This window comes from Oncorhynchus mykiss, chromosome 12, assembly GCF_013265735.2.
Source record: "Oncorhynchus mykiss isolate Arlee chromosome 12, USDA_OmykA_1.1, whole genome shotgun sequence".
Classification (NCBI taxonomy): domain Eukaryota; kingdom Metazoa; phylum Chordata; class Actinopteri; order Salmoniformes; family Salmonidae; genus Oncorhynchus; species Oncorhynchus mykiss.
In genome coordinates, this window is record NC_048576.1 from 93170507 (window position 1) to 93191424 (window position 20918).

The 20918-nt window shown below is 42.6% G+C and overlaps 1 protein-coding gene across 3 annotated transcripts; it reads right to left on the reverse strand.

Annotated features, from left to right (window-relative positions):
- Positions 1–1514: 1514 nt before the first annotated feature.
- On the reverse strand, positions 1515–16149 carry LOC110487450 (5-hydroxytryptamine receptor 3A-like). Of its 3 annotated transcripts, XM_036939224.1 has the most exons (10): positions 15818–16149; positions 14151–14225; positions 12055–12296; positions 11899–11943; positions 11493–11599; positions 11118–11287; positions 8663–8784; positions 6891–7101; positions 3214–3363; positions 1515–2401 (listed from the first exon to the last, which is right to left on the reverse strand). In XM_036939224.1, the coding sequence occupies exons 2-10, from the start codon at positions 14209–14211 to the stop codon at positions 2178–2180; spliced, it is 1332 nt and encodes a 443-aa protein (XP_036795119.1). In that variant the 5' UTR covers positions 14212–14225; positions 15818–16149; the 3' UTR covers positions 1515–2177. The 3 variants fall into 3 exon arrangements, with proteins under 3 accessions (XP_036795119.1, XP_036795118.1, XP_036795120.1); XM_036939223.1 differs by lacking the exon at positions 15818–16149 and having other exon boundaries at positions 14151–14469; XM_036939225.1 differs by lacking the exons at positions 14151–14225; positions 15818–16149 and adding an exon at positions 12471–12597.
- Between the last annotated feature and the right edge of the window lie 4769 nt (positions 16150–20918).

Here is a 20918-nt window from a genome sequence, read left to right on the forward strand (position 1 = left end):
GCATACTGTAGAGGGTGAAAAATACATGTTTAGGATTGGTAATTGATCACATGGTGCAAGATGAAATGCAATTAATATATTATTGAATGTTATGATGGACACAAAACATACACACAGTCTCTGCTCAAACTCAAACGAGAAGGAATCATTTGGGGGGCTGCAGTTCGCCAGCTTTTAACATTCTCTTTAAATGAAGTTATGGTCGGCATGGCTCTGACTTGCTGTCATAGTTTGTTCCACTCAACAGCACCGGTATATTTAATTAATGCGTTCTCACCAGATAATACTCTTAAATTTGAAACAGGAAGGTTGAGAACCTGCTTAGTTAGGAGATAATATAAGGCCTTCACACTGCATCTATACTACAGCTACAGTCCCCTTTCCATGTATTCATTAAGGGTCAACCCCTGACTGCCATAGAGGACAAACGGAGCACGGTTTCGTCACAATCATGTTTGCACCTTTCCACTGCTGAAAACTGTGTGTCTGTAGCCCACACCGTTCAAAAGTTGTGCCCCATATTACACTCTTAGATAACAAGGCTGTCCCCATAGGATAACCCTTTGAAGAACCCATTTTGGCTCCAGGTACAATCCTTTAAGGTTCCATGTAGAACCCTTTCCACAGGGGGTTCTACCTGGAACCAAAAAGGGTTCACCTATGGGGACAGCCGCAGAACCCTTTTGGAACCCTTTTCTCTAAGAGGCTACTTGTTATTCTTGTTATGCGCATTGTATATAACCATGTTGTGGGTCGCTATTTTTGGGGTTTGATAACAAACAACATTCTCACTGGGCACAGATGTTAGTTCAACGTTTAGTTTTGATTTAAATTTGGTTGAGTTGTCAACTAACATGAATTCAACAACAAATGTCACCACATCATTGGATTTGGTTTAAAAGCTGGGTGGGAAAAAAATGCCCTTAATGTTGATGACTTTCTGCTGATCCTATCAGTTTTCCATGTTGATTCAATGTCATTACATTCATTTTTGGGGGGGTTGAAATGACATGGAAACAACATTGATTCAACCAGTTTTTGCCCAGTGGGTTGTTAAGTCATGTTACCTAGCTAGCTAACAACCTGGTAATGTAGAATAGTGAACATTCACTTCGTCTGAGGATGACAGAATTAGTGTAGGGGTCTATGACCCTACTATGATATACCACCTGACTCCATTATCATGTGAACACTATGGGCCCATTATCGGATCCAGTGGGTATTGCCAAGGTTGCAAGCCTTGCGTCACCATTCGGAATACTGTAAGACGTGTGTAGGTTTACCATTAGGCAATCATTAAGAGGCTAAGGGACAAGGAGGTAATATCTTGCAATCGATGTCCTAGCATTACATTATTTAGTTAACCTTAGCTCAGAGATGCACAGTTAGAGATATATATGCTATGTATATTGTGAATACCATTTACCATTAGACATTCCACCAAATAATAATTCAAGGAATATTACTCAAATGTGAGGACTACGGTTTGTATCTATTTGAAAGTAATACGATTTATTACAGTTACGCAATAAGAATGCAATTAGCAAATGGTACATACCAGTAATCTTCACGATAAAGAGAATACAAAATATCCTAAGTCTTAAAAGCGTAGAAAAATACATAGCATAGTATTATAAAACATATAAAAATGCATAGCATAGTATTATAAAACATATAAAAATACATAGCCCTTTATGAACTCTTGAAACAATCCAAACATGACAATTTCATTCACACAGTAACATTCATTTAGTCGATTCAAGTTTCATCCGTCTTTACATCTTATCCTGGCGTCAGTGACAACCCAGGACTTCCATGGGAATGTGTTTTCATCGAGATTGCCACAGATAAGGTGTTTGACCCCTGTAATAGCCCCCAGATGGTCTGTCATTCAGACAATATCATAAATCGTGATTGAGTCATCATGCTGGGCCTCGGCACCAGCAAGTTGCTAGACGCATCTTCATCGCTGACCATCATCGTTCGCATTATTTTTGACTACAGTACGTTGACCAGTAGGCTATGCAGGAATTTGGATGGCACAGGAAGAATGGAAAATGGATAGATATGCAGAGGTGTTTCAAAGATATTGAAATAAATATTGTTAAATCTCTACTGAAGAATACACACATACTTTATGTTTATTTACATATCATTGTTAAACGCAAATAAAGAATTTAATGCCAGAATTCTAAATGGTTGATCTCACATTGAGAACCAAAGGAGAAAAATAAAATGACGACTGCATAAACGATGAGGACGGTGAGATAGATACAGAAACAGATCAAGTCCACTTTGTTGGCAAAGCGATGGTGTAAAGCATTTTTGTGGTCTTGTGCAGCCATTTTGTTGAGAAACTTCACCACCTTCTGGAGGGCTGTATTCTTCTCTTCCTCTGAGGCTTTAATATCAGACAAAGTAAATGAGGAAAAAGGAAAACATGATTAACATAACATTATTATTTTTGTGGACATGCGAGAAATAGGCTGGGTAAGACGCCAACTGCAGCTAGAGTAAGAATGGTTGTGCATTAAGAAAATACCTCGACTTGTTTATGATGATGATTTTATTTTTTTAACCCTAAAAGTGCCAATTTGTTTTGCCCCCTAAAAGTGCCAACGGGTGTCATATTTGACCACCAATTGGAAATGATGGCAACAAAAGAAAACTCTCAAACAGTAACAGTGTCAGTAAATGGTTTAAATTACCCCTATAAGCATATATTTAAATGGGGTACCCCTTAATGTAGACTGGTTGCAATAAAGTCATTATGACATCATGGTCAGGTTATAAATGGTTGCATAAAGACTAGGGCTGTCAACAATTAACTGGGGGAGGGGAAATACATTCCAAAGGGAGCTGTAGTTTTAGGATTTTTAAATACAAAGAAACATTAAGAATATTGACGTCTTGATTCTGTCTAATGTAACAGTTAGTCAAATTAGGTCAAAGAAAGGACGTTATTTCATCTCATTGTCCACTTGTTTTTACATGGTATTGTACATTTTTGCGGTATAGATTATGTATTTGATGTTTTCAGTGTATTCAACACTTTCACACAATGCGATTAATAGTAAATAAAATATTGTGCACTTAACTGATTAACTCTGGCTGCCCTAATAAGGAGGTTTGGTAACGTCTTCTTTGGCAACCAGAAAAAAATATATCTTGCTCTGTGGGTAACTGAGATGACAGAAGAATGAAAACGTTTACCATCTTCATTGTCTGTGTCTTTAAGCAGTGAGTCTTTGGACTTGGAGAGGCTGCAGGGCCAGAGAGTGCCACACTTAGCCAGGCGTGTGAGCACCATAGACTGCAACGTGCTCAACACCAGGATGACCAAACAGAAACAGAAGTGCTTTCCTATGGAGAACGAGAGAGATGTGTGAGTGTTATATGGTGGCAGAGAGGTCCTGTATACATGAAACCGACATCAGTGTGCTGCTACCAGTATATCTTTCTTTACTGTCCCTGTAACATACCGGGCTGGAAATAGTGAAACTCTGCTCCCAACAGATCACTAGGATCACTGTTGCTGTTCAGGATCTCTGCTCCCAACGGATCACTAGGATCACTGTTCAGGATCTCTGCACCCAACGGATCACTAGGATCACTGTTGCTGTTCAGGATCACTGCTCCCAAACACACATCAGCCGTCCACCTCGACACCGTACCAAACAATTGAGCTATAGAAAAATATCCAATTTCATAGCTCCCTCGGCAACATTTCAAGCTAGCTGTGGAGTGAGCTTTCTGCACATTCTTAAAGGGCGGCTGAAATTCCTGATTTGGCCTCGTTTTAGATTTGTCTCATTATGAAATGCTAGCGGTCGTGATTGAAGCCAAACAAAAGTTGTCTTTGGGTTGTGGTTTCACCCCACCTGAGTGACTCGCCATCTCAAGATGGTCATCTAATTCAGTTCTGTGTGTAGGCTAAAGTAGAAAATAAGAGGCGAATAGAAACTCTTATCGACCATATGTTTTGCCAAACTGGGGGGAGCTGGCTAGCCTGTCTAACCTTAGGCTAGCCTGTCTAACCTTAGGCTAGCCTGTCTAACCTTAGGCTAGCCTGTCTAACCTTAGGCTAGCATATAGTTCTCTGTCAAATCAAAAGTATGCCAAGATGGCAAGAACCAGTGTCTGGAATGTTTCATGTGATACTCGTTCTACATAACCTTGCTGCGAATGTACCTTGCAACATAGTTTCAAAGGTTCATCATGTGATGTAAATACATGTTACCGTGGAAACGATATCAACTACTGCGAGTTGAATGCCTGCGGTCTTCAGTCAGCTCAGCGGTCCTACAACATATTGTGTTTTGTGACAAAACTGCACATTTTAGAGTGGCCTTTTATTGTCCCCCGGCACAAGGTGCACCTGTGGAATTATGTTGTTTAATCAGCTTCTTTATATGCCACACCTGTCAGGTGGATGGATTATCTTGGCAAAGGAGAAATGCTCACTAACCGGGATGTAAACAAATCTATGCATAAAATTTGAGAGAAATAAGCTTTTTGTGCATATGGAACGTTTCTGGGATCTTTTATTTCAACTCATGAAACATGGGACCAACACTTTACATGTTGCGTTTTATATTTTTGTTCAGTATAGAACATCACAGGTTGTACTGTGCATGCCTGGCAGTGTGTTTATGAACTTGACATAACATCATTAGATACTGTAGATATCAGCATATCGCCACATCTTCCCCTGAAGCAAGACGGCTGATCCCATAATGGTCTGAGACGAGCCACCCGGACAGCTGATGAAACTGTGGGTTTGCACAACCGAAGAATTTCTGCACAAGCTGTCAGAAACAGTCTCAGGGAAGCGCATCTGCCTACTTGTTGTCTTTACCAGGGTCTTAACCTGACTGGCGTCGTAACCGACTTCATAGGGCAAATCCTATACCTTCGATGGCCACTGGCACACTGGAGAAGTGTGCTCTTCATGGATTAATCCTGGTTTCAGCTGTACCGGGCAGACGGCGTGTTTGGCGTTGTGTGGGTGAGCGGTTTGCAACATTGTAAACAGAGTGCCCCATGGTGGAGGTGGGGTTATGGTATGGGCAGTCATAAGCTACGGACAACAAACACAATTGCATTTTATCGATGGTAATTTGAAATCAGAGTTACCGTGACGAGATCCTGAGGCCCATTGTCGTGCCATTCATCCGCCGCCATCACCATGTTTCAGAATGATAATGTACAGCCCCATGTCACAAGAATCTGTACTCAATTCCTTCGAGCTGAACATTTCCCAGTTCTTCCATGGCCTGCATACTCACCAGACATGTCACGCATTGAGCATGTTTGGGATGCTCTGGATCAACTTGTGTTCCAACAGCATGTTCCAGTTCCCGCCAATATCCAGCAGCTTTGCACAACCATTGAAGAGGAGTGGGACAACATTCCACAGGCCACAAGCAACAGCCTGGTCAACTCTATGTGAAGGAGTGTCGCACTGCATGAGGCAAATAGTGGTCACACCAGATACTGACTGGTTTTCTGATCCAAGTATCTGTGACCAACAGATGCATATCTGTATTCCCAGTCATGTAAATTCCATAGATTAGGGCCTAATGAATTTTTCAATTGACTGATTTCCTTATTTAAACTGTAACTCAGTAAAATCAAATTTTTACCTGTTTTTCTAGCTTGCTAGCTGCTTAATTTGCAAATCTGACTTGAAATTAGGTATAGTTAGTTAGCTAGCTAGCTAACATTCGCTAATGTTAACTAGCAGGGATATTTTGGCTTGCCAGTTGGAATTGAAAGATTATTGAAAGCAAGCTGGCTACATCCTAGCCAACCTGAAATGGCAATGAATAGGCTATAGTTAGCAAGATCTGCCCTGATAGCCAATCAAGATCCCTTGCTAACAGCTTTTTTAACTGCAAGATCAAGGTAGCTAGCTTGCTAATGTTAGCTAACTGTTAGTTACATGATAGTGTCATAGCTAGCCTGGCTCATTAGCATGATCAAATAATGTAGCTAGCTACCTTTGCTTGCTAGTGTAACCAACAACACCAGGCAGTCTCAGGTTTGAGGGTTGACAGCCCACAGAAGTAGTAGCTAGCATGAGATGTAACAGTTAATCCATATCCTGCCCAAGATTGTTGAACAATTTTATGGAAGCCCATTTTTACTAGAGTATTTCGCGCTCAATATGTGCATTGCACATCAAGCTCCTGCCAAACATAATATGTGGCAGACCACCCATCTACACCGTATTGTCTGAAGAAGACTGTTTCTCGGTGCACGCGGAAATATGAATAATTTGACATGGCCTAGTTCCCCGGGTGGGCAGGGTTCTCTCATTTTCGACCATTCCATTGGTTCATTTCCAACTAGTCAATTGCATTTGACATGTTTAGTAGATGCGCTTATCCAGAGCGACTTACAGTAATGAGTTCACACATTTTCAGATTTTATCCCCATGCTGGTCCCCCATGGGAATCGAACCCACAACCCTGGCATTGCAAGCACCATGCTCTACCAACTGAGCTACACAGCATTGGAGAAATCTCCACCCACCAGGGGCACCGGGCCATGCAAAACAAACTTGCCCACTCTTCCACAAACAACACGGTGCCACCTGGGCAAAAGGGGGCATGAATTGATGACATGATTGGAATACAAACCCAACCTTAATTTACGCTGTGACACACTTAGGTACCAAATTCAGTTTTGGAAGAGGCTGATTTTATGACAAAAATGTCAGTTTTTACATTTTATAGTCAATTTTTACAATAGAATAAATGTTTGATTGGCTGTTTGCAAAAGGAATGTTTTGTTTTTTGGCGCAGTCGCTCTATAACTCTGATACATACACACCGTTTATAACAAAATGCTGTTTCATTCTGGTGCATTACACACAGGACACTCACGGATGATGGGGCTGCACTGGCCTCCTCCAGGCAGAAGGTCCTTGAGGATGTTGAGGAACATGATGAAGCTGAGAACCAGTTTAACCTTGAAGGGGATGCGCTTGCTCTCTCCCAGCGGCAGGGAGAAGCTGCCCACATCAGCCAAGATGATTAGTATACTGGGCAGGACCAGGGACAGAAACGGGTTTTCAGACCGCATTTTCAGCGACACCTGTGAAGACAGACAGATAAGCCGGCTAAGGAGTATTGGTGTCTCTGGGGGGTCTTTGGCCTGGTTTGCTAACTACCTCAGAGTGCAGTGTTTAAAGTCAGAAAATCTGCTGTCTCAGCTACTGCCTGTCACCAAGGGAGTACCCCAAGTCTCAATCCTAGGCCCCACGCTCTTCTCAATTTGCATCAACATAGCTCAGGCAGTAGGAAGCTCTCTCATCCATTTATATGGGGCGGCAGGGTAGCCTAGTGGTTAGAGCGTTGGACTAGCAGTTGGACTAGCAGTTGAAAGGTTGCAAGTTCAAATCCCAGAGCTGACAAGGTACAAATCTGTCGTTCTGCCCCTGAACAGGCAGTTAACCCACTGTTCCTAGGCCGTCATTGAAAATAAGGATTTGTTCTTAACTGACTTGCCTAGTTAAATAAAGGTAAAAAAATATGTAGATGATAGTCTTATAGTCAGCTGGTCCCTCCCAGGAGTTTGTTAAATACTCTACAACAAAGCTTTCCTTGTTCATGCCCCTCTCCCCACAGGTGTGCTTACTACCTCTGAGGGGTTGATACAAGCATTTGGGAGTATGGCTAGACGGTACACTGTCTCTCAGCACATATCAAAGCTGCAGGCTAAAGTTAAATCTAGACTTTCTTCTATCGTAATCACTCCTCTTTCACCCCAGCTGCCAAACTAACCCTGATTCAGAGGACCATGCTAGATTACGGAGACATAATTTATAGATCGGTAGGTAAGGGTTATCTCGAGTGGCTAGATGTTCTTCATCAGTCGGCCATCAGATTTGCCCTTATAGGACACATCACTGCACTCCTCTGTAAACTGGTCATCTCTGTATACCCGTCGCAAGACCCACTGGTTGATGCTTATTTATAAAACCCTCTATCTGAGATATCTACTGCACTTCTCATCCTCCACATACAACACCTGTTCTGCCAGTCACATTCTGTTAAAGGTCCCCGAAGCACACACATCCCTGTGTCGCTCCTCTTTTCAGTTCGCTGCAGCTAGTGACCGGAACGAGCTGCAACAAACACTCAAACTGGACAGTTTTATCTCAATCTCTTCATTCAAAGACTCAATCACAGACACTCGTACTGACAGTTGTGGCTGCTTTGCATGATGTATTGTTGTCTGTACCTTCTTACCCTTTGTGCTGTTGTCTGTGCCCAATAATGTTTGTACCGTGTTTTGTGCTGCTACCATGTTGTGTTGCTACCATGATGTTGTGTTGTCATGTGTTGCTGGCTTGCTATGTTTTTGTCTTAGGTCTCTCTATATGTAGTGTTGTGTTTATCCCAGCCCCCGTCCACACAGGAGGCCTTTTGCCTTTTGGAAGGCCGTCATTGTAAATAAGAATTTGTTCTAAACTGACTTGCCTAGTTAAATAAAGTTTAAATAAATAAAAAGCCAGGCAGAAATCAGTTGTTTTGAAAAAGTGTATTGTTTTTTGAGTGTAAATGTTTAAGCTTTGCCCATAAAAATAAGAAGGTACCTTTACATGTCCCACATAAATAAAATACAACTGAAATCACCAGGAACACTCACTAACCCAAAGATAGTTGCGATCATCTCTGCCTCCTTTAGCATTGAGTTCCACCTCCTCGGTTAGCCAGTCCCCACGGTTTGCACTAGTTTTGCTCACATTCCCAAAGTCCAGGAACATGCCACATCCTGGAAAAGCAGATACAGTGCCTTGCGAAAGTATTCGGCCCCCTTGAACTTTGCGACCTTTTGCCACATTTCAGGCTTCAAACATAAAGATATAAAACTGTATTTTTTTGTGAAGAATCAACAACAAGTGGGACACAATCATGAAGTGGAACGACATTTATTGGATATTTCAAACTTTTTTAACAAATCAAAAACTGAAAAATTGGGCGTGCAAAATTATTCAGCCCCCTTAAGTTAATACTTTGTAGCGCCACCTTTTGCTGCGATTACAGCTGTAAGTCGCTTGGGGTATGTCTCTATCAGTTTTGCACATCGAGAGACTGACATTTTTTCCCATTCCTCCTTGCAAAACAGCTCGAGCTCAGTGAGGTTGGATGGAGAGCATTTGTGAACAGCAGTTTTCAGTTCTTTCCACAGATTCTCGATTGGATTCAGGTCTGGACTTTGACTTGGCCATTCTAACACCTGGATATGTTTATTTTTGAACCATTCCATTGTAGATTTTGCTTTATGTTTTGGATCATTGTCTTGTTGGAAGACAAATCTCCGTCCCAGTCTCAGGTCTTTTGCAGACTCCATCAGGTTTTGTTCCAGAATGGTCCTGTATTTGGCTCCATCCAGCTTCCCATCAATTTTAACCATCTTCCCTGTCCCTGCTGAAGAAAAGCAGGCCCAAACCATGATGCTGCCACCACCATGTTTGACAGTGGGGATGGTGTGTTCAGCTGTGTTGCTTTTACGCCAAACATAACGTTTTGCATTGTTGCCAAAAAGTTCAATTTTGGTTTCATCTGACCAGAGCACCTTCTTCCACATGTTTGGTGTGTCTCCCAGGTGGCTTGTGGCAAACTTTAAACAACACTTTTTATGGATATCTTTAAGAAATGGCTTTCTTCTTGCCACTCTTCCATAAAGGCCAGATTTGTGCAATATACGACTGATTGTTGTCCTATGGACAGAGTCTCCCACCTCAGCTGTAGATCTCTGCAGTTCATCCAGAGTGATCATGGGCCTCTTGGCTGCATCTCTGATCAGTCTTCTCCTTGTATGAGCTGAAAGTTTAGAGGGACGGCCAGGTCTTGGTAGATTTGCAGTGGTCTGATACTCCTTCCATTTCAATATTATCGCTTGCACAGTGCTCCCTGGGATGTTTAAAGCTTGGGAAATCTTTTTGTATCCAAATCCAGCTTTAAACTTCTTCACAACAGTATCTCGGACCTGCCTGGTGTGTTCCTTGTTCTTCATGATGCTCTCTGCGCTTTTAACGGACCTCTGAGACTATCACAGTGCAGGTGCATTTATACGGAGACTTGATTACACACAGGTGGATTGTATTTATCGTCATTAGTCATTTAGGTCAACATTGGATCATTCAGAGATCCTCACTGAACTTCTGGAGAGAGTTTGCTGCACTGAAAGTAAAGGGGCTGAATAATTTTGCACGCCCAATTTTTCAGTTTTTGATTTGTTAAAAAAGTTTGAAATATCCAATAAATGTCGTTCCACTTCATGATTGTGTCCCACTTGTTGTTGATTCTTCACAAAAAAATACAGTTTTATATCTTTATGTTTGAAGCCTGAAATGTGGCAAAAGGTCGCAAAGTTCAAGGGGGCCGAATACTTTCGCAAGGCACTGTATTTGATACCAGTTCTCTCACTCAGAGATCATACCATAGTTTATAACAAAAACAATGTTTTATATCAATAGGCATTAGGGGTGTAACGGTCCACAACATATTTGCTTTCGTTCATTCCTTGATTTTAGGCTCTTTGTTCGGTTTTAGCTTGGTTCTCAGGAGGGGATGGAAAAACTACCACAAATTTAAAAAAATATTTTGTAAAATTGACATTTTGACAATTGCATGATTTCCCCTTTCACTCGCATAGATTTTTTGTTAGCGGTGGCTAAAGTTTGTAGTGGCTGTTCAGAGAAAACCGAACCATGGATTACAATTTCTCCTTGCCCATACTACTTTTAGGGTGAGGAACCATCTAACATTAAGTTGTAAAATCCTGAACTTCCGCTTTGAGGCTAGGTGAAAGCTTACCATTTACCCACGCATGTGTCTATTTCACGCCACCACCTTCAACTAGGCTATACAACGAATTAGAGCTTGCATTTGTTATGTTGTTAATAAAATTATGATTTGTTATTAACTTATGAATTAACATTATTTAATTTGGGAGATAACTTTAGTTAAAGATGGAATCTTTAGTAGGGGACAACAAAAAAGTTTTTGGGTTTGTTGTTTTTGGTTAGTAAGAGCTTTGGTAAATAATGGTGTGCAAGAGCCATTTAGCAGACAAAATGAGGTTTGAAATGATGCACTTACCACTAATTGCCCACACATTAAGGGCGATGGCACAGAAATCTGAAGCGAAGGGGTAATTGTACAGATTGACCTCACAGCCCACCACAGTGTTCATGATGACCATGTGCTCTATAGTCCCGTTGCTGTGCACCAGCAAATCCTTGTTGCTGTGCTTCATCGTTGTTTGCACTCTTTAGACATGAGAGGTTGAGGACAGACAACTGAGGATTGATCTACTGAAACTGTCACAACTAAACATTTGGCCACTTAAAACATATTAGTACTGTCTCTAATTCTGTCCATGTTTCACTTGCTATTTAGAAGATTACACATAAATTGACTGTTATAAAATGAAACATGACATAAGTAATTGTATTCTGTTGTAAGTGGACTCACCCATTAGTCACATGGAGTTCAGGAGTCCAGATTTTGCTGACAGGCAGGACCACCACATCATGATGATAGACTGATGTGTTCCATGATAAATCAGGGTCTTCCCAAGACTGTAGTGTATAATCATAATGAGTGGTATTACAAAATGTCCCATTTACTTGAATGTCTCCCTGGATGTTTTGTGCCTACACTCTTAGAATAAGGGGTTCCAAAAGGGTTCTTCAGCTGTCCTCATAGGAAAACTCTTTTTGGTTCCAGGTCAAACCCTCTGTGGAAAGGATTCTACATTGAACCCAAAAGGGTTCTACCTGGAATCAAATAGGGTTCTTCAAAAGGTTCTCCTATGAAGACAGCCGGAGAACCCTTTTAGGTTATAGCACCTTTTTTTTCTTCCTAAGAGGGTACTTACCAGCGGGACTTCCAGACGACTCTCGAAGCGGAGGTTTTTTGTATCCTTATTAGGAACAGGATAATTCATCACACAGTGATAGAAATGTCAATAGGTTATCTCTGAAACTCATTACATTGTAGAAAACTCAATTAAAAGGAAAGGAAAGGGACTTACGACAGACAGAGTTTCGTACACGATTGACGGCACACGAATAATTGAGATGCACCGTGGAGACTGTGGCGGACTCCGAGCTTCTTTCGCAATCAGCATGCTGGCCAGACATCGACGTGTTGTACAGGAGGGTGTCGTTGCACTGGATGAAGTGGCTGTGTTGGCTGGTTGGGAGGCACTGGCTGTATTAGATAGTGGTTGGATAGTAGGAACTGCTGCGTTGGATAGAGTGCCTGATGCAGATACTGTGGAACCAGAGACAGGTATTTAATTTCAGAATATAACATTGGATTTAAATAGCGCTTTTCTAGGAACCAAAGAGGCTTTTCAATAGTTCAACAACACAGTACAATAAATGATTTACACAGTCAAAATGAAATGGGATAAGGTTGTTGCATGTCTTCAAAGTAGTGACTCACTGTGAAAAGTGATCATGCTCTCTATATATTGCACTGTATCTAAACCTGATACTCTTATCACTAGTCCATTATCAGTTACGTTCTGAGAACAATATGTTTTAAGAGCTTGGTAAGTGCTTGATTGTCCTGTGGTTATTTTGCATACAGTTGCTTGGATTTGGAACATTCTGAGAAAGTAATAAAATTTTTTAAAAATACAAGAAAACTTTCTATAAAAACCACAAGGAAATTGTTGTAATGAGAATGTTTGAAGATTGTTATGTAAAAACATATAGATTTTGTTCTCAGCAATCAACAAAACTCTATCCTCTACCTTGTAAAGTGTGTTGGTCGCGCCCACTAATTGGCCACACCTGATCTTAATGAGTGCTTGTTACCTTTGAAATGGGGTCTGTTATATGAGTTAAAAAGATGTGCATTCTCATCCCAAAAAATAATTTATTTTTGTTTTTGTCTATTTTCAATGGATAAAGCTAAGAACATTAACAACTTCATAGTTCAGAACAATATAACAATATAGAAGAAAATGAAACGTATTTTACAAGAAGAAATATTACTCCCTAAAAAAACAACCCCATGGAACAATCATTGAATAGCTTTTCAGAATTCTCCGATAAATTGGTTCATATGAAAATCTAAAAGAATGGAAACCATAAAATGAATTGATTTGATAAAATGACTTGCTTAACAGGAAACATATTTATTTCCATGACAGAATTAAAACGCAATGTTGGACTGACCAATGTAGATATTTTCAAATACCTGCAACTTAAAAGTTACATATCACGAAATTTAGATTTGAAATCTTCTGGACATCAGAGCAACCCTGAGGAAATCTATATGAGTCAAAAAATGATGTTCGTATGATATAAGATATACAAAACCTTGGAGAGAGCATATACAACTGTCAATCTCTTAATATATATATATAAACTATTGGAACCAAGGCTTAAAAATAACTGATGTTGGCACAAGATAGAGGGAATGTAGGAGCTTAATTAACGACATTACAGTTAATGAAAATGTATGCTTAAAAATTACAAATTCAGTCATGTCTTAAGTGTAAAACTAACAATGACTCAATAATCCATGCTTTCTGGGAATGCTATAAAGTCCAAAAGTTGTGGACGGAGCTAGAAAATTGGCTGTCAGAGGCATTACAATGTAAACTTACTTTTAATCTGTCTGCATATTTAATCAAATACATTCGATATTATAATAAAAAATAACTCCCATGAAAATGTTCAAGGAACCAGAGTAAAACGTTATCAGAACCTTCCTGCAACCTAAAAATAAATGTTCTCAGAACAGATAACATTTTGACTTCTGCTCTCAGAATGTTTAAAAAACGTTCAGTTTTACCAGTCAGCAAACGTATGGCTGTGTTCCCACAACCAATGTAAAACCAAAAACATACGTTCCCGCAACTTCCAAGGAACCAAATGTGCTAGCTGGGTTATATTTATTTTATTTTTCATTGGACATGTTTATTTTTCATGACTTTAATAATATCATCTGTTTGTGACAAGAAATGAAAATGAATATTGCTGTTTGCAATCGCATATAATAAAAGTGTTTTACACTCTTTACTTCATATCTGCTAATAGGAACAAATATTACATTATTCTAGCACAATTCACGGCTGTTTTAAGAAGAGTAAAATGGAGCCCAATGTCTTACCTGTTAGCAAGAATAGGGAGAAGAGACAACATTTCAGCACACTGTGGTCCATGGGTCTCATCCCTGCACGTCCTCCTGTCACAAAGCACATACTGTAGAGTCAGCACACACAGTCTTAGTATAAATTAAGACGAGTTTCCTCTAATGAAACTGTTAGAAGGACTGAAAACCAACCTTTAGATGCTTAGTGATCACCGCTTGCCTTCTCCTTTCCTCTCAAGCCAAAGCCTCACCTGGGCTGACCCTTATAAAGGCTGCTCTGGAACATTTGGTCACGGCAGTCTTCCATGAGAACATACACACCCCCACAAACTGTCTACATTAGAATATTATCCTCGGTATTGTACAGGATGTGCTTGGCTATAATCCCCAAATAATGAGTTTTTAAATTAACCTCCCAGGATTCATTTCACCATCTTGTGTAAACAACAACCCACAACAGACAGGTAATTACTAATTACTGTGACTAGTCAGAAGTGGATATACTGCACCTCCACCTGCCTCTAAACCCTGTAGTTGGCTATATGTTTCACTGGACCTCAATAGGACCGTAGGCTGTTATCATATTGTTGAGCATACAGACTTCATACAGACAATAATACAAAAGGGATTGAGTTGGTTTATTTGAAATGTCATCATGCATGGACACCAGACAGCATTGTGGTTTCAGTGGTGCTGTCTCCTCTCTGGGTAATGGAGAAAGGTTGCTATCTCCTCACTAGTGGCTCATGAAGCAGCTGGGTCAGTGTTTCGCAAAATATGTTTTGACCAAGACCCCGTGGTCTGAGACAATTAGGACTTGTGGATGTGGATGTACAGTACCAGTTAAACGTTTGGACTCATTCAAGGGTTTTTCTTCATTTGGACTATTTTCTACATTGTCAGAGGAAGGCCCTAAAAATTGTCAAAGACCCCAGTCATAGACTGTTCTCTCTACTACCGCATGGCAAGCGGTACCGGAGTGCCAAGTATAGGATAAAAAGGCTTCTCAACAGTTTTTACCCCCGAGCCATAAGACTCCTGGACAGGTAACCAAATGTCTACCCAGACTATTTGCATTGTGTCCCCCTCCCAACCCCTCTTTTACACTGCTGCTACTCTCTGTTCATCATATATGCATAGTCACTTTAACTATACGTTCATGTACCTACCTCCTCAATTGGCCCGACCAACCAGGGCTCCCACACATTGGCTAACCGGGCTATCTGCATTGTGTCCCACCACCCGCCAACCCCTCTTTTTACGCTACTGCTACTCTCTGTTCATCATATATGCATAGTCACTTTAACCATACAGGTACATACTACCTCAATAAGCCTGACTAACTGGTGTCTGTATATAGCCTTGCTACTGTTATTTTCAAATGTCTTTTTACTGTTTTATTTCCTTACACACACACCTTTTTTTCACACTATTGGTTAGAGCCTGTAAGTAAACATCTCACCTGTTGTATTCGGCGCACGTGACAAATAAACTCTGATTTGTAGAATAATACTGAAGGCATCAAAACTATGAAATACAACATATGGAATCATGTAGTAAACAAACTATTTAAATAAATCAAAATATGTTTTATATTTGCAATTCTTCAAAGTAGCCACCCTTTGCGTTGATGACAGCTTTGCACGCTATTGGCATTCTCTCAACCAGCTTCATGAGGTAGTCACCTGGAATTTCAATTAACAGGTGTGCCTTGTTAAAGGTTAATCTGTTGAATTTCTTTCCTTCTTAATGCTTAATAGAGATGAAGTGCAGATCCAGCAAAGCCTGGATGAGTTGTAGGAAACCAGTTATGGAGGCTGAGGTTGGAGTGAGCTGGGTTGGGACAGGGTAAACAGGTCTGGAGGGGAATCCAAGGAAGTGATGAGTTGTAGGAAACCAGTTATGGAGGCTGAGGTTGGAGTGAGCTGGGTTGGGACAGGGTAAACAGGTCTGGAGGGGAATCCAAGGAAGTGATGAGTTGAATCCAGAACAGGGTAGCGAGATGTGGAACAGGAGACAGGAACCAGAGTTAGAGCGGCAAAACTGCAGTGAGAAGAGAAACAGTGTCAGGCAAGGAAATAGGCACAGCAGGATACAGGATCTTAAATAACAACAAATAGCTAGACGCATGACCGAGTGAACGGAGACTACGATCTGGCAGAGTGGAAGTGGCAGGACTGAGTATTTGTAGAGGTCTTGATTATGGAACGGGTTGCAGCTGGTGGGGAACTGCTCTGAGTCCAGCACACCTGTCTCCAACCACACAATCACACACAGAGAGAGAAGAAGAGGGAGAGAACTGGGGGAAAGGCTGCAGGTCAAGGAGACACCGGATGTCCACTAGGGGGTGTAGCAGGAGCAGATGTGACAGTATCATTCTGTGTGCTGCAGTCCACTGGATATATTAAGCCAACGAAGTCCTCTGGGGTGAAATGAGCAACGCATACAGTAGATGTGAGCACGGTTCCCTTACTCCAATATGTTCACTTCAACCCGACAAACCGGTCCCACTTCAAAACTAGCTTCTCATTTTTGTGCCACAAATGAGTCGTAACCCTGACCTGACCTGAATCAGTCAGAGGTGTCCAGCACACTGCCAAATACAGTACAAATTGGTTGGGCCTGAACCATCCCCTCTCCAGCCCAGTTCCTCTGAAGCTATTGCTACTAAAATACCACTGTTAAAATTACAGTAGTAAATGTGTCAGGGTTTGGGCAGAGATAAACTCAACTAACTTGGTATATCCTCTCTGACCAATTTTATAAACAAATATAAAACAAATATTGTAAATGGATTGATTAATCAGGGCCTTGTGCTGAGCAGTGCTTTACAGGAATGACAATTAGCTTTCCATGTGTACACTAAATGGTGAGGAAACCTAATGGGTTTGATTATTCAAGATCAAACCCAGCGTCTTATTTACACTTGGGTCATTCTTGAATTACAGTGGCATTTGGGTCCCTTCCATGAAAAACACTTTAAAATGACAAATAGTTACATAACTGTCTTTGTTTGTATTGAACTGTTTATTAATGACCTAATGCAAGTCCTTTATACAGCACAACTGTATGTGTATGCATTGTTTTAAAAGCTCAGGGTCTGCAAATATCCTTGTTCCAGTATTGATGTGTAGAGTTGTAGTGATGTTCTGGGGATTTAGAGATATCTCTTATTTTATGCTAGACAGTCAGCTAAAGTATTTAATATTTTGTATAGATCAATAAAAAGTGTCAGCAGCGGTTACGAACCCGGGTCTCCGGAGTGAGAAACAGTCACTTAACCTACTGAGCCACGAATAGTCGGCAGAACCCAGAAGATGAGGCAGACACAGCAGTACTTGAGACGGTGTATTTAATGAAGTAAAAAGAGAAGTCCTTCAGGAAAACATGTAACTCCACAACCTCAAAAGGAATTCCACAAGAACAAAGGTAATCCTCCAAGACAAAAAGGTAAATCCACAAGGTGGTAGGAATAGCATAAAAAGCCTCAAAAGATACTCAAAAATAAATAAACAAGAACAAAAACAGAATTCCACAAGAGAGTCCACCGGGATCAACAAGAGTTCACAGAATACTAGGGCTGGGTGCTAACATACAAACACAGAGCAAAGAACTGAGGAAAACTAAGGGTTTAAATACAATCAGGGGAAACGAGGCACAGGTGCAAATAATAATGGGGATCAAGGGAAAACAAAAGGTCAAAAAGCACAATGGGGGCATCTAGTGACCAAAAACCGGAACAACCCTGGCCAAATCCTGACAGAATCCCCCCCCTAGGAACGGCTCCTGACGTTCCTACCAGCTCTCTCGGGGTGGAGGGCCCTGAACCGACGAATGAGGTCAGGGTCCAGTATGTCTTTGGCAGGAACCCAGGAGCGCTCCTCGGGACCGTAGCCTTCCCAGTCCACCAGATACTGCCAGGACCGCTGCACCCGGCGGAAATCCAGTATCCGATGGACGGTATAAGCCGGCTGGCCTCCAATGACACGAGGCGGAGGGGGAGGTCTGTCTGCCGGGACAAGGGGAGAAAAAACAACAGGTTTTAATAAGGAAATGTGAAACGTCGGATTAATCTTAAGGGATCTGGGTAAGTGTAGGCGATAAGAAACTGGGTTAACTCTCTTGGCAACCTTAAAGGGACCGATGTATTTTTGGGACAGCTTGCGAGACTCCACCCGTAGTGGTAAGTCTCTTGTGGAGAGCCAGACTCTCTGGCCGGGGCGCAGGGTAGGCCCGGGACGGCGACGTCTGTTGGCTTGTTGTTGGTACCTCTGTGAGGAACGCATAAGATTAAGACGGGTCTTCCTCCACATAAGCCGACAGCGTCTGACAAACTTCAAGGCTGAAGGCACTCTGATTTCTGCCTCCTGGTCCGGGAACAATGGAGGGGCATAGCCAAACTGACACTCGTGCGGGGACATACCAGTGGAGGAGGAGCGCAAGGTGTTGTGCGCGTATTCGGCCCAAACAATAAAGGACGACCATGTGGACGGGTTGTTACGAGTCATACATCGGAGGGTGGTTTCCAGCTCTTGATTCATCCTCTCTGTTTGACCGTTGGACTCCGGATGGTACCCTGAAGATAGACTGGCAGAAGCCCCCATGAGTTGGCAGAAGGCCTTCCAAAACCTTGAGGCGAACTGGGGACCTCTGTCAGAAACCATATCTTGAGGAATGCCGAAGACTCGGAACACATGATTAATTACCAACTCAGCAGTTTCCTTGGCAGAAGGTAACTTAGTCAGAGGGACGAACCTGGTCGCCTTAGAAAACCTGTCGATTATGACTAGGATAGTAGTATTGCTATGGGATGGAGGAAGGCCAGTAATAAAGTCCAACGAGATATGGGACCAGGGTCTGTGGGGAACAGGTAAAGGGTGAAGGAGTCCTTGAGGGCGGAGGTGAGAAGATTTGCCCTGGCAGCACACAGGGCAGGCATTGACGAAAGTGGCAACGTCTTCTCTTATGGTAGGCCACCAGAACTTACGCTGGATGAACTCCAAGGTGCGACCTACGCCCGGATGACAGGTGAGGCGAGAGGAGTGCCCCCACAGAAGGACCTGAGTCCTCACTGCCTTGGGGACAAACAACCGATTGGCAGGGCCTCCTTTCGGGTCCGGTTCGAAAGCTTGAGCTCGTCTCACGGTATCCTCAACTTGCCACGAGATCGGAGCCACGATCTTAGCAGCAGGAAGGACAGGCATGTCCGTGTCATCTCGAATGGCAGGAGCGTAGACTCGGGACAGGGCATCCGGTTTGAGATTCTTCGACCCGGGCCGATAGGTGAGGATAAACTGGAATCGATTGAAGAAAAGAGACCATCTAGCTTGTCTAGAGTTCAACCGCTTCGCCTGCTGGATATATTCCAGATTTGTGTGGTCCGTGAGCACTTGAAACGGGTGAGAAGCCCCCTCGAGCCAGTGTCTCCATTCCTTCAATGCCATCTTAACCGCTAGGAGTTCACGATCCCCCACATCGTAGTTCCTCTCAGCCGGGGTAAGCCGGTGTGAGAAGAAAGCGCACGGATGAAGCTTCTTGTCTTCACCCCTCTGAGACAGGACAGCTCCAACACCAACCTCTGAGGCGTCTACCTCCACCACAAACGGTTCATCCGTAGTCGGTAGTATCAGGATGGGATACTGGAAGGATTGGAAGGCCGTCTCAGCTTCTCTTCCCCACAAAAACCTTGCATTGCCACCCTTGGTTAAAGCTGAGAGAGGGGCTGCCACCAAGCTGAAGTTCTTGATGAACTTGCGGTAAAAGTTTGTGAAGCCCAGGAAACGCTGAACTTCCTTAACAGATTTGGGGGTGGGCCAATCCGCTACCGCCCCTACCTTCCTGGGGTCCATTTGGACTCGACCGGGTTCCACTACAAATCCCAGGAATTGTACTCGGGATGAATGGAATTCACATTTTTCCGGCTTAACGTACAGATGGCTGTCTAGGAGGCGTTTGAGTACTTGTCTGACATGCTTTGTGTGTTCTTGAAGAGAGCTCGAAGAGATGAGGATGTCATCCAAGTAAACGAACACAAATATGTTAAGCATATCCCTAAGCACATCGTTTATGAGCGCTTGGAACACCGCTGGGGCGTTGGTCAGGCCGAAGGGCATCACCAAGTATTCATAGTGACCAGTAGGCGTGTTGAAAGCGGTCTTCCACTCGTCACCAGGTCTGATCCGCACAAGATGGTATGCGTTCCGCAGGTCAAGCTTAGTGAAAACAACTGCTTCCTGGAGCAGCTCGAAGGCTGTGGCCATAAGGGGTAGCGGGTAACGGTTACGGACGGTTATGGCATTGAGTCCCCGGTAGTCGATGCAAGGACGTAAGCCACCGTCTTTCTTGGCCACAAAGAAAAACCCTGCTCCCGCCGGGGAGGTGGATGGACGCATGAGGCCTGCTTCCAGAGCGTCCTTGATGTAGGTATCCATAGCAGCTCGTTCGGGTGGAGATAGGGAAAAGATCCGACCCCTGGGGGGGGCAAGTGCCCGGAAACAGTTCGATGGGGCAATCATAAGGTCTATGGGGTGGTAGCATGGTGGCCCTCTGTTTGCTAAATACCAGTTTGAGGTCATGGTAACACTCGGGAACTCGGGTCAGGTCGATGGATTCTAAAGACTCGGGAGTAGAACTCGGGGAATTCGAGAAAATACAAGTAGCTTGGCACGTAGGACCCCACTGCTTGATAGTGCCCACAGACCAGTCGATGTGAGGGTTATGGCTGTGAAGCCAGGGGTATCCAAGGACGAGAGGGAACTCGGAACAGGAGATCAAATGAAAGTTCAT

Excerpts from the sequence above, each read along its gene's own strand:
- LOC110487450 (XM_036939223.1), bottom strand. The coding sequence starts at position 14,241 with ATGTGCTTTGTGACAGGAGGACGTGCAGGGATGAGACCCATGGACCAC. Across the intron at positions 12,297-14,150 it reads CTCCCTATTCTTGCTAACAG|TATCTGCATCAGGCACTCTA; the intron begins GTAAGACATTGG and ends CTGGTTCCACAG. Across the intron at positions 11,944-12,054 it reads TGTACGAAACTCTGTCTGTC|GATACAAAAAACCTCCGCTT; the intron begins GTAAGTCCCTTT and ends GTTCCTAATAAG.